This window comes from Martes martes (genome assembly GCF_963455335.1).
Source record: "Martes martes genome assembly, chromosome: 13".
In the NCBI taxonomy this organism is placed as follows: Eukaryota; Metazoa; Chordata; class Mammalia; order Carnivora; family Mustelidae; genus Martes; species Martes martes.
Genome location: NC_137901.1, coordinates 75,277,087 through 75,290,790, shown reverse-complemented (window position 1 = coordinate 75,290,790; position 13,704 = coordinate 75,277,087). Strand labels below are relative to the sequence as shown.

Here is a 13,704-nt window from a genome sequence, read left to right as displayed (position 1 = left end):
AAATGACTGTTTTAATGCTAATTTCACTCCCCCGACTACCCCTCGGGGCAGGTGCTTTTTTTTTCTCCTTTTCCCCGCGGCAGAGGCGGAGGGACGAGCCCCATCGCAGGGATGTGATGGCTGAGTACTATGAATGAAAGTAAACTCCGGAGCGGGCGCACCCAAGGACCCCGCCTACCACCTGAGGCTTTCAAGCCCCACTTGGTCCCAGGGGATTTGCGCCGCAACCCCCTCTGGCACATGCGTACTAGGCCCCTCACCGCCCCCCGCCCCCCCGCCTCGGCCGGAGCATGCGCGAGCCGTTTGGCGCCAATTTCGGATCGCCGCAGCTGGCTCAGACGGCTGGTTCCCCGAGCGGCGTGCGGCCGCTCTCCTCGGCTCCAGGATGATCGGCCAGAAGACCCTCTACTCCTTTTTCTCTCCGACCCCCGCCGGGAAGCGACGTGCCCGCAGTCCCGAGCCGGCCGACCCGGGGACCGGCGTGGCGGCGGTGGCTGAGGAGAGCGGGGATGCGGCGGTGAGGCGCGACGGGGACCGCGCACCTGGGGCAAGAGACGGGGAGGAGGGCGACAGGCCCCACTTGGCCGAGGGGTTGCAGGGACGCGCCACCGACTCGATAAGCTGGATCCCTGTGTTCAAAGCAGACTGCACGTGTTGAAAACAGCCCGTGCTGTCCCCTGTCGGCGGCCATTCTGAGGGACCAGCCAATGGGGATGGACCTCGGGGCCCGCGGCGCCAATTAGAGGCGAGGGAGCCTCCCTGGTCGGCCCGCCGTCCAATCAAGAGGGGAGAGAGGCGGGACTCACCCCGGGAGGTTTTTGCCGCGAAAAGACCACGTGGGGACGCGGGGGGCGGGGCGCCGCGGTCAGGGCCTCCCTTTTCGCCAACGCCGCGGGAGACGTCGCGGACCTAGCTCACCAAACCCCCTCTCCCCGCCGCATCTTAATACCAGACTCCAAACTGGGGGCAGCAGCCTGCCTTCTCGGACCCGACTCCCAGAGTTCGGTTTTGCTGCGACTTGCCCCGTGGGGGCTGGAGCCCTGCGAATGGGCTTGCTCCGCCATGGGCCGTGGGGTTGGGGGCGGCATCTGCGGGCGCCTGGGCGTGGCCCGCTGCAGCTCGTGACCCGCTTCTGCGGGAACCACTTGCAGGCCAGTCCCCCCAAGAAGGCCCGGGCCGGGCAGGAGGACCCCGGCACGCCGCCCTCCTCGCCGCTGAGCCCCGAGCAGTTGATCCGTATCCAGAGGAACAAGGCCGCCGCCCTGCTCAGACTCGCCGCGCGCAACGTGCCAGTGGGTTTCGGTGAGAGTTGGAAGAAGCCGCTCAGCGCGGAGTTCGGGAAACCGTATTTCATCAAGGTAAACCTGGAGGCTGCGGGCCCTTGGGTCTTGCTAGGATAGCCTGCAGACTCCACGTTTGTAGGCTCCCGTATTCCCTCCTTTAACGTCCTTTTCCCGGTAAAATAATAAAATAACAGCCACGGTGTTTTGCCTTCTTAGGCTTTATTGAAGTTTTTTAAAAAGGCTGTAAGATGGCATGGCTTCTTGTAAACCGTTCAGCGGATCTGCTCTCCAGGAAAGAGCTGCACGGTAAAACCGCAAACCAGACTGTGAAACCCGGTGCAGCCTTTACAAAAAGAGGGAGGGGCTGACACCAATAGGAAGTGAGAGCAGCGAGGCCAGTCTACGTAGACCTGGTCCAAACAAAGGGAAAGGGCGCCAAAGCAGAGGGATCTCTTTGGCGACCTGCAAGTCTAGTTTTTGTTTCTCAAAAGAATATGCCTGTACAACGTGGCAAGAGTTAAGTAATGTTTCTTCAGTTAGCCTCCACTGGAAGCCTCCTTACTGAATTCTTAGACTTGGTGGTGAGTCTGATTGGGAATCTGATTTGTCTTTACCGTCAGCTAATGGGATTTGTCGCGGAAGAAAGAAAACATTACACTGTTTATCCACCCCCACACCAAGTCTTCACGTGGACCCAGATGTGTGACATAAGACATGTAAGTACCTGTAGTTGGTGAGTGTAAGTAAAAGAGGCATGGGAGTCAAATAGTATGTATTTGTTAATTACCTACACCCCCCCCACCCCGCAAGTGCCTGTCCCTGCTGGGGTAATAAATAAAATACCGAAATGTTTTAGCCTGTTAGCTTTCTAACTTTGAGTATGTGTGGCCATGCAGCCAAAAAAAAAAAAAAAAAAATCTGTACGTAGACCTGTGTCTGTATGCTCTAGGTTTTTTGTATTTAATCCTGAAACCTCAGGTTGGCATATAGTTGGTTTCAGGGTCGTGTTGAGGAGATAGGCATGAAGCATTGAGGTCTTTTGCAACTGGTTAGCACAGCCCCCCCCCCCACCTTGACTTGCAGCTCAGTGTTCTTTCTGTGTGACCCACGCTGTCTTTTATAGTTGATGCTTTCAAGCTCTTGACTTCTGGCCCATCAGTCTTACTATTCTGTTAGCATTTCTTTGCTCTGGTTCATTCTGTGTACAGGCTGCTGTCCAGCTGGTCTGTCCTTTCAGTCACTGTATGAACGATGGAAGCTGAACATGAAAATAGCCGTGTTACACCTTCCAGCCTCCTCTTCACCCCCAACTCTCCTACTTAAAGAGTTGGGGAGTGTGACAGTTTTCTGTCTGTTGAAAACCCAACTAGATCCATTGATGGCAACTCCCTTGAAGAAGCCTGTTGCTTGAAGCCACTACCATTCTCATCTTATCCCTTTCTCTCTCCCGTTTTGTAAGCTGAAGGCAGGAATCCTGTGATTTCATACCGTGTCTGTTAAACCAAATGGAAGTAAAGTAGGTGAATGACCCCTGTGGATAAAGCTGCCATACCTAAAACTTTGCAGACTTGACCATTTTTTACTTCCGAGCAAGAACTTTGAATATAGCTCTTGGTTTTATAAAGTCCTTTTTAAGTCCTTTTTTTGTTTTCCTTTTAAAAGATTATTTATTTATTTTATTTATTTACTTTTTATTTATTTTTATTTATTTGACAGAGAGCCCCAGCGAGAGAGGGAACATAAGCAGGGGGGTGGGAGAAGGAGGAGCAGGCTTCCCGCTGAGCAGGGAGCCAGATTCGGGGCTCGATCCCAGGATTGTGGGATCATGACCCGAGCTGAAGGCAGACGCTTATCAACTGAACCACCCAGGTGTTCCCAAACTTAAGTCCTTTTAAATTCAGTCCTAGTTTGTGCCTTGTTTGATCTGTGGGTCCTGTTTTGAATGCCAATGAATGCCAATGACTCCAAGGAGGAGTAAGAGAGTATGAAAGTTCTGAGGATCCGACAGCCTAGCAGATCCTCTTTGCAGAGAAGTATATGGAAGGTCGGAAAGGTTAAGTGGCTCCTTCAAGGTCATCCCTTATTCAGGACCAGAACCCAAAAGCTTTCCTGCTGGGACCGACTGCTTCATAAGGAAGAATGTGCTGCATTCAGAGTGAGCACCAATGCTTGCAAGAGGGAAGTCCACAAAAGGTTCCTGGTGTCTGAAGGTTGGGATTTGAAGGATGTAATGTATGTTGGCTACGGGAGGATTCTGAGAAGGAGCACCATGGGCAGAAGCAGGAGAATGAAGAAGAGGTAGGCAGGCAGCAGATCAAAGGGCTAGCTGTATCTTAACATTGCCCCTGACCTTGATCTCATTGCTTTTCATTGCATGTTGCCACCTTCTCCATGGCCCTTTGACCTCATTGTCTTCATCCCTCAGAGGATATGGGGAAGAGGCATCTTCATGTGTGGCTGGTAGGGAATTTGGTAGCTTCAACTCACAGAAAAGCAGTTTGGTACGTGTCTGTGAGAATTTAAAATACACTTGTCCTTGGACCAGCACCTCCTCTTCTGAATCTGTTCCATAGAAATAAAAACAAAAGGACATAAAGATCATACATACTAGGATGTTTGCGGCACTTTTTTGTGATGAAAAAAACTAGGAAACAAGCCACCTGCCTACCAGTGACTGCTCTAGAGGCACATCGAAGGATGCCTAAAATGCATGATGTGAGAAGCATAAACATGTAGGGTGATGAGTACCATGACCCCAGGTATATAGGTAACTTTACAGGGTTGAATCAGGAGGGGTTAGGGATGAGTGGGAGACAACGAGCCACTTCACGTGTTTCTGGATGGTTGTACTTGGGCCAAGGGCATATTTCTGTAATCTGAAAAATGAAGGAGGTGGACTTGTTTTCACCCATCTGCATCAAAGAAGGAGTAGGTGTAGCAGGTGATGGAGTGAAGGATAATTTGACAGTGGAAAGTAATGGGGCCCAGTGATGATGACTCACTCCCCTCTGGGGATTCTTAGTTTGGGTCAGGGAGAGGCAGCTGCCTTTCTCATCATTGTGGTCCTTTGTACAGGTTATCAGCCAGGTGTTTGTTTAACCTGCTCGTGCGATACTATTGAATTTCTTGCCACCTGGTATTCACAGGTGAAGGTTGTCATCCTGGGACAGGATCCGTATCATGGACCCAACCAAGCCCATGGGCTCTGCTTTAGTGTTCAAAGACCCGTTCCACCGCCACCCAGGTATGATTATGACTTGGGTCCAAGTGTGATTACTTTCAGATGTGTACTTTGCAGGCTCTAGGTACACCTGCGGGGGAGACTTACAGTGGCCTTTGGAGCAGGGTTTTTGTCTTGTTAGTGTTGACATTGGGGGTTGTGTTTTTGTGCAGGAGAAGTTTCTTCTGTGTGCTCGCTTTAGGATGCTGAGTAGCACGCCTGGGCTCACCCACTAGATGCTCACAACACTGACACCCCCCCCACTGCCCCCCCTCCAAAACCAGAGAGCACTAGTAAAATGGCAATGAGGAATGTCTATAGACCTTGCCCAAGGTCCCCTGGGGGGCAGAATCACCCGTGGTTACACGGCTTCGGGGAATTTTACAGATGCCCTTTGTGACTATAACCAATGCAGAAACTTACCAAGCCATAAGCATTAGTTGAGAGGTCATTAACTCCTAGGCTGATATTTTTAAAACTTCTGAAGCACGCTCTTCTTAAATCTGAGCCTAGACCAAAGTAAAGATCTTTGGCAAGGAATGGTGGTGCTTCCTCATAAATCCTCCAGGTTCATGCTGCCCTCCCCTCCAAGGGCTGGTGGTGCTTGCTGTGATCCACAGGTCTGTTGGAAGCTACTGAATTTTCAGACTTGCACTCAAGATCCTGTTCTTTATCTTCTGGTTTGCTTTCAGTTTGGAGAACATTTATAAAGAGCTGTCTACAGACATAGAGGGTTTCGTTCATCCTGGTCACGGAGATTTATCCGGGTGGGCCAAGCAAGGTGAGCCAACCACTCCGGGATGTGCTTTGGACAGATTTCAGCACACTTTTCCTTCTGTCCTGCTGGCTTATGTTTATCAAGGAACAGGAAGAACTAGAGCACTCACATAAAATGGCTGCGTGTACAGAAATAAAAATGTATCCCCCTTTTTATTTTCTAGCCAATGTTTTCTTTCATGTTTTAATCATAATTCAAAAGGGAAATTTGTTTCTCGATATTATTTATTTAAGTTGATTTATTTTTAATCTTTACGCCCAACATGGGGCTTGAACTCACAAGGCTGAGGTCAGGAGTCACATGCTGCTCTGACTGAGCCAGCCAGGTGCCCCCTTGTTACTAATATTTTAAATTTAACTGCTAACTTTGACTACTTAGGAGATGACCTCACCTTTCTCATTTCAATACTAAGACTATGTTTTTTTTGTGTTTAGTACCTATTTACAGGTGTGTTTTTCTCCCTTTCTTTCCTCCCTCCCTCCCTCCTTCCCCCCGCACCCCTTCCTTCCTACAAATGAACTGTAACCAGGATATGTAAAGAATGTTTACCGTCTGGTTTCTTACAGTTGGATTTTTGTTTCAGTGAAATATTTCAGCTTCCATTCATTATCTTCTAGGGTTACTTAATGTTACATGGGATATACATACCTGTTTTTATTTTTTATTTTTTTTTAAGATTTATTTATTTGACAGACAGAGATCACAAGTAGGCAGAGAGGCAGGCAGAGAGAGAGAAAGAAGGAAGCAGGCTCCCTGCTGAGCAGAGAGCCTGACGCAGGGCTCGATCCTAGGACCCTGGGATCATGACCTGAGTCAAAGGCAGAGGCTTCAACCCACTGAGCCACCCAGCCGCCCCTACATACCTGTTTTTAAATTTTACTTTGAGGGGTATCTGGGTTCCTAGTCGTTAAGCGTCTGCCTTCGGCTCAGGTCATGATCCCAGAGTCCTGGAATCGAGCCCTGCATCAGGCTCCGTGCTCAGCCTGCTTCTCCCTCTCCCACTCCCCCTGCTTATGTTTCTTCCCTCGCTCTCTCTGTCAAATAAATAAATAAAATCTTTGAAAAAAGATTGAGAGAGAGCGAGTGAACGGGGAGAGGGGCGGAGGCAGAGAGGATCTCAAGCAGACCTCCCACTGAGCACAGAGCCCAACATGGGGGCTCAGTCTCTCAATTCCAAAATCATGACCTGAGCCGAAATCAAGAGTTGGACACTAAGTAGCTAGGCTGCCCAGATGTGCCTTGGGATGTATTTTTAAAACAACTCTGATGACAGATATAAGGCACAATCACTGTTACAAACTCAGAAGATGATGAAATTGCAGAGGTTAAAGTAAAATGCTCTGTTTTCTTGGCTTATTTGTCTCTTAACCTGTTTCTTTGGTGTGTGTCCGTAGGTGTTCTCTTACTCAACGCTGTCCTCACCGTCCGGGCACATCAGGCTAATTCTCATAAGGAGAGAGGTTGGGAGCAGTTCACTGATGCGGTCGTATCCTGGCTAAATCAGAACTCCAATGGCCTGGTCTTTTTGCTCTGGGGCTCTTACGCTCAGAAGAAAGGCAGTGCCATTGACAGGGTATGGTGGTTTTGTTTTTTAAACAGTTTAAACCAGTTTAGAAAATCCTAGGAATCCCTGCTATGTGGTCCTGGAAAACCCATGTCACAAGGTGAAGTTCATTTTTCCTAAAGGCTTATAGTGAGGGTCATGTTTCCCATTGAAAATTAAGCAAAATTCAGACAGATTTTGGAATGATGAGTTGTGTGTGAGGAAAGCAAAGGGCCAACTTCAGATGTACTAGAGTTAGTACTGCAGGCATACGCTTCCCATGTACATAGATTGATAACAGGCTCTACTCACTAAATGTGGTGCAGTAAGTGATGAAGAAGGCAAGGACCCCACATCCCCAAACCATCCTTTGTCCTGCCCCCCCCCCCCCAATGTGCTCCTCTGCTTCTTCTCTGTTTGCTTACAGAAGTACCAACATTCCTGGTGCTGAGATGAAAAACCAGAAGCCATCCTTGACTCTTTCCCCTCATCCCTTTAAACCCATTCCGCCAGCAAATCCTGTCCCCTTACCTCCTGAGAACATACCAGTCCTGCTGCTCACTGTTGACGCTGTTCCCTTACTGGAGTGAGCCACTGTCACTTCTCTCTAGACTGTGACAGACCAGAGCTGAGGGTTGGATGGAGGACAGCATGGTGGAGGAGGAGAGGCGGGGGCGGGGGAGGCAGATATGAAAGGCGAGCCTTGGCTGGGGCTCCTGGGAGACACAGGACTCAGAAGCGAGAGTCAGGGAGAAGTCAGCAAGTAAATGCTGCAGTGAGTGAGGTAAAGGGGTTCAGTGAGGTGACCTGACAGTAGCTTGTGTGACAGCAGGAAGTAGCTGGCATGTCACTTGGACTGAGTCCCCCTCCCTGCATCTGGCATCACACCCAGCACTTTCCCTGCAGAATCTCGATTAATGCTTCATAAAGTATTAAAGTGATAAAGTTGCAGTGGGCGGCAGGGCCGAGGTCAGAGCCTCTGCTCACCTTGCTCACCTAGGGGCCTGGTGGGTGTATTCGGATTCTGTGCTGGCCACCCTGTCCCTAGCCTGTCCACTTCTCCATTTTCTCTTAAATGGAATTGGTTTTCATCTTAGGTTTTTATTTTATTTTATTTTTTTAAGGTAGTAGGTTCACGTAATTAAAAAAAAATAAAACAGGAGAGTAAGGTACGCAGTGAGGAGTTTCCCCACTGAGTCCCCTCTGCTTAGGGAACTCCCCCGCGCAGATGGCCGCTGGCGTGGAGTTTCTGATGTCACCTTCTCAAGCCTTGATGGGAATGGCAGTGGAGGGTGTGAGTGCGGTTGTCTGTAAAGTTTCTGTGGGAATGAACAAGATGTTTTCAGGTGTTTTGAGGAAGCGAATAGTAGGAGTAAGATCTGACGCGAATGAACTAGCCACTACGATCAGTGTCGAGGTCAGGAAGGGGTCCCCGGGAGTACTCGCCCATCTGCGCATGGTCTGCGTAGCTCTTCCTCTGCATGTGTGTAGCTTTTATTACTGAAAATGGTTGGCTTTGACAGAAAGCTGTTGTAAGAGTAGCCTGACGATCAGAAGCAGGTGCGTGTCCAGCCGGGTAGCTTTCCGAGCACTAGGCCTGTGTGTTCAGCTGCCTCCTTACCCGTGACCCCTCAGCATGCCAGCTTCCACGCTCTCCCAGGTAGGTTCTCCTTGGCTCATCCAGCCTTGCCCCACCGGCTCCTGCAGACTCCCCCAGGATAGAAAGGACCGCCACATGCTTGTCCAGCCAGAAATCAGATAGCATCTGTGACTCCTTCCTCCCTCTTCTCTTCTTTTTTTCCCCATTCCCTCTTCTCCCCACCCTTCTCCCCCTCCTCACCCCATACCCTGTCAGGGCATTCATTTGTAGCCTTCCCCTGCTCTCAAGACTCCCCTTCCCTGATCCTGTTGGAGTGTTGGGCGTGCCCCCCCCCCCCCCCCCCCCCGCCAAGGCCCTGCCTTGGGCTGGCGGGCTGGGGTCTGGAGCTTCCTCTCGGGCAACAGCTCTGTTTTCCCCTCTTCGCTCCAGGCTGACTGGAGCGCCTCGATCTCTTCCTGCCTCCCACTTCCCTGCCTGCCTCCCCTCCAGAGGCTGACTCGCTCATCCTTCAAAGTCCAGCACGGCTCAGATTTTCAGGGGCCTGAACCGCATGGCAGGCAGCGTGCTAGTAAGCACTCAACCCGCCTCACCTCTCACACTCATACGATACCCACGGGCATTGCTGGTTGGTGCACAGGATGTCCACGAGCTAGGTGCCATTAGACCCCCTTCACAGCAGCGGAAGGACTTGCAGCCTGGATTCCTTGGCTTCTCTGCGGCCACACGATGTGGCAGAGTCGGAAATGGAACCCAGGCCAACTGGCTCCACACTGCACCACACTCCACACTCCACTGCACCACACTGGGCTGCCTGCCTTTAGATGTGGCCCCTCTGAGACTGAGCTGTTCAAAGGCAGGGATGTAGTGAAAACAACCACCTCACAACTAATTGTATTTAAATACAATTTAAATTAAATTTAAATTAATTTGTATTTAAATACAAAAAAGAAGAAAACAATCTTGGCTCAGTCTTTCCTGCTCGGAAAGGATGGCTGATATTTAAAAAATCATGTATGCTGGTTTTGTAGACCATACAGGTTACACAGAAAAGTGCAAAATGGAAAGTAAATGCCTTCCGCTATTTTTCCTCAAGGAACTACTATAAATAGTGTTTGGGGTCTTTTTCCAGAAAAACTTAGGCAATTTACCTTTTTTTCTTCCACTTGATATATTTAGGTCGTCCCTTATCAACATGTGTAGCTCAGCCTTATTTTTCTAGTAGCCTTGTAGTGTTCCATTGTAAGAAGTTCTGAAAAGTCCTTTTAGCCAGTTATATAACACTGGACTTAGATGAGCTTTTACCTGGTAACAGGCCGTGCTGCCATGGACGCCTTTACACCTGCATCTTCTTATAGGTAGACGCATCATGGGGCCCTTGAGCAACTGCATTCTTAGCAGTGGGATTGCGGGGTCCTAAGATCTGGGCCCGTGGCCATTGCATAGATGGTGCCTTCGTAGCCAAACGTGCTGCTGGAGATTCCTTCTCTCCTTCTCTTTCAGAAACGCCACCACGTGCTGCAGACAGCCCACCCCTCCCCATTGTCGGTGTACAGAGGGTTCTTTGGATGTAGACATTTCTCTAAAACCAATGAGCTGCTGCAGAAGTCTGGCAAGGAGCCCATCAACTGGAAGGACCTGTGACTCTGACCTGGAGGGCTGTCTCTGGGCCGTTTTCTGGAAGCTATCAAAGTATTTGCCAGGAGTGACAGCATGACCCAGACAGAAGCCTCCTGGGCTCTCTACCCTGGCTGGGACTATATGGCTGTCTTTGCAACATGGCTTTGGCCTAAAACCTGCTGTCACGGTGTTTGGGAGAGGGTGGGGGGTCAAATACAGAGACAACTTCTGTTACCTTATGATAGAAGGGGACAGGGGACAGAAGCACCTCTGGTACAGTCGGCTGCTACTTGTTTTTACCTGGCAGGTTAGACTTTAGGTTAAAGGAGTCGGGTGTGTTTATCTAGAAAGCGCCCCCCCCCCCCCCCCCGCCCCATGCCCTGCCTGGCATTCCAGTTCTTGGCCAAGTACATCTGTTCCTCCATCCTTTCCTGAGCCCTCAGGCCCCCCCTCCTTGAAGGAAGCAGGACAGTTTGCAAAGTGCCTAGAAATTGAAGAATGCTGTGTGAGTCTTCAAGACAAGCAGAGGGAAATGAGCTGGGACTTATTTTCATAGTTAATCCTCTGGGTGTTTCTAGGAGTGAGCAGTGGAAATTGAAGAAGGGAATTTTGACTTTTTTTTTTTTTAAGCAAGGAAATGCTTTTCTCCTAGGTTTTTAAGGCAGCACAGACTGCCAAAGCCTGTTTTCTATGGACTGAAATCACGTGGGGATTTTTTTTTTCCCTGCAACACTGGTGGATTTTGCTGTTTTAGAAATATGCAGATGTATATATATATTGTAATTTCCTGTTGGGGAGACAATCTTCGTTAGGTCTGCACCTCCATCCTAGATCCTGTTGGGGATGCTGTTGTTATGAGTCGGGGAAAGAGTTTAACCTCGACTGAGTTTGGGAATAAAAGATTGTTGAAGTTTCGCTCGGTGCCTAGTGCCCTTCATGCTAGTTCCCTCTGCACCCACGGGCCTCTGCGGACGTCCTTGGGCCGCCCTTGGGCCCGGGTAGTTGGTCGCCATGGCAACCATTGTGGGCAGGAAGGGCCGCCCCTACACAGCCCTTCCTCCTTCCTCCCTCCTGCCCCGCCCCTCGGATGGAGCCGCCCACCCCTCCAGAGGCCGGGTAAGCCCTGGGCAGATTCCCGGGAGGGGCACGAGCAGGACGGCGACCTGGGGGATGCCACCTGCCCCCCCCCTCCCGCCCCCAACCAGGGGTCGCGGAGGCCCTGAAGGGGCCGTTTGGGGCTGGTGAGAAGCGTTTCTCCGGTGATCATGGCTGCGTGTCCTGCCAAGACCCGGGACAGTGCAAGGGGAGCTACCCCACCCCCACTCTGCTGGTATTTCCAGACTCTGCCCTGGAAGTGTGAGGGCAGGGCACTGGGAAGACGCCCTGAGGGGGGTGGACTATCACGATCAAAGCTTGGACTCCCCTGGTGTGTGATAAGCCAGAAGTACAGGGAAAGGCCTGGTTAACACGTGCGGGGTATTTCAGTGGCTGAGGAAAAAAAATGCATCTAATGAGAAAAGACCACCTCATTTCTTTTGGGGGAGCGGGGCGGGGGGGCAGATTTGGAAACCACTGCAGGAGAGCATTGCTTTCTGTCCAGGCCTTCGTTTTGACATGAGAGGGAGGGTGTGATAGCACATGGTGCCATAAGCAAGCAGGCTCTCACAGAAGGAAGATGAAGGGCAAGGATGGCAAGGTTGCGTTCTCAGTTTGCCCTCTGGTAACTTTGGGGGCCTCCCTTACAGTACAGCGGACTTCCTGATCTAAGAGAAAGGAAGGAATCCTATCAGCTTGGATTGTTTTCTTTTCTTTTTTTTTTTTTTTTTAAGATTTTATTTATTTATTTGACAGACAGAGATCACAAGTAGGCAGAGAGGCAGGCAGAGAGGAGGAAGCAGGCTCCCTGCTGAGCAGAGAGCCCAATGCAGGGCTCGATCCCAGGACCCTGGGATCATGACCTGAGCCGAAGGGAGAGGCTTTAACCCACTGAGCCACCCAGGCGCCCTCAGCTTGGCTTTCATAAAGGGTTCTCTCCCAAGGTGGGGCTGTGAACAGAAGAAGCCAAGAGCTCTGCATCACCATGAATCAAAGAGTGAACTCATGTGCTTTTTCTTTTTTAATATAATAAAACATCCAGTGATGCTTTAAACTGAACACAGCTGTGTGTTAAGTGGTTTAGGACACCACACCCCCCCCAAAAGAAATGCAGGTTTAATAACTTGTTTTTAAGAAGGCTCATTTTAACGAATTTTTAGCTACATAGTTGTGGGTTCTTCCTAAACATTTTCAGATGTGTTATGATCACAGCATCGTATTTGCAAAAATGATTAAAAGGCAATCTTGGCTTTTTAGGTTGGGGGTCAACATACTTTTTCTGTATAAAGGGTTCTATATAGTAATTTAGACTCTGCAGTTATCCTGCCCACGAGAACCACTCCACTCCCCGTTGTAGAGACAACAGCATGTGCAGAATGTAGGTAAGCAAGTGCAGCTGTCTTCCAATAAAACTAGGGACACTGAAATTGGAATGAATATGATTTGTACGTCATGAAATCTTGATTTCTACCCCAGCATTTAACAAACGTAAAAACCGCTCTTAGTTTGAGAGCCATAGGAAAACAGGCAGCATGGGCCACAGGTGGCAGAGCCCTGTTCTAGGAGCTCCCACCCAGATGTCTGCAATGACTGCCCATGGGGCACAAATACTGTGTGCCACCACTGGGCAGTTCTGCGTGGCCCGTTGTGGGATCATGTGAGAATTCTGCTCAGAATGATTCTGTTCCTCTTCTCAGACAAGGAGAAGAGCATCTACTGAGGGCTTTCAGAAAACAAGGAAGTCAGTTACTCCAAAAAGTCCTGCAAACCCCAAGTTATAAAATAATAGTGTGGACGTCACTATCTGTGAACTCAGTCCAGCAGGGCAAAGTCAGAGAATGGGAGGGTTTTTTTTTTTAGACTTTAGCCTGTTGTTAATATGCTCCCATGAATACATAATGCATTCTGTCCTTCCTAAAATTCACTCTGCTTTGGTTTGCACCTAGAATAAAAAGTCTTAGAGTTTGGGACTGGAGAAGCAAACTTTATGAGGCATAAATGTGGCAGTGGCTTTTCATCCTTGTCGATCCTTCAAGACACATACAAGGAAAAAGAGGTAGGGTTCTCTGGGCTACTTCAGAGGGGCCTGGCTTGTTGCCTGGTGGTGAGCCAAGCTGAGAAAAGTCTGGAACTTGGGTGGTCTCTCCTCCCACGTGGGAGTCCTAACACACTTTGAACCTGGTTTTCACAACCTCAGGTCAGTCACGGTGTTGATGATCTTGGTTGGAATCTTTAAAAATTTTTAAAGTATGTTTGGAAATGCAAATGTTGGTGAGGGGGGAAGACCAGGAGATCAATAAGTTGCATTCTTTGCTATTTCCTGAATCCCATTCCTCTCAGCTAGTGGCATTTGTGGTGGGGAGGGAGGATCCAAAGGCTTTCAACAAGCCCTTAGTATGCCTTAGACATTACGGTACCATAGATGCTCACCTGGGTGAGGCAGGCAGGCCAGGTCGGAGGACCCAGAGGTCTACCACGGGAGTCCTTGGCTTTCATGCAAGGTAGAAATCAAACACAAGCCAGCAGGAAGTGAGAGCAGAGTTTATGGAAGACAACAGATCCAGAGTG

At 49.7% G+C, this 13,704-nt stretch overlaps 1 protein-coding gene across 1 annotated transcript; it reads left to right on the top strand.

Annotated features, from left to right (window-relative positions):
- Positions 1 to 296: 296 nt before the first annotated feature.
- Positions 297 to 10,957, top strand: UNG (uracil DNA glycosylase). Its single transcript, XM_080821951.1, has 7 exons — positions 297 to 517; positions 1,152 to 1,358; positions 1,904 to 1,999; positions 4,430 to 4,527; positions 5,196 to 5,284; positions 6,676 to 6,854; positions 9,925 to 10,957. Exons 1-7 carry the CDS (start codon positions 386 to 388, stop codon positions 10,063 to 10,065), a joined length of 942 nt encoding a protein of 313 aa, XP_080678077.1. The 5' UTR covers positions 297 to 385; the 3' UTR covers positions 10,066 to 10,957.
- Positions 10,958 to 13,704: the final 2,747 nt, after the last annotated feature.

Coding starts and splice junctions, on each gene's coding strand:
- UNG (XM_080821951.1), top strand. CDS start 386: ATGATCGGCCAGAAGACCCTCTACTCCTTTTTCTCTCCGACCCCCGCC. Junction 4,528..5,195: donor CCCGTTCCACCGCCACCCAG/GTATGATTATGA, acceptor GTTTGCTTTCAG/TTTGGAGAACATTTATAAAG. Junction 6,855..9,924: donor AAGGCAGTGCCATTGACAGG/GTATGGTGGTTT, acceptor CTTCTCTTTCAG/AAACGCCACCACGTGCTGCA.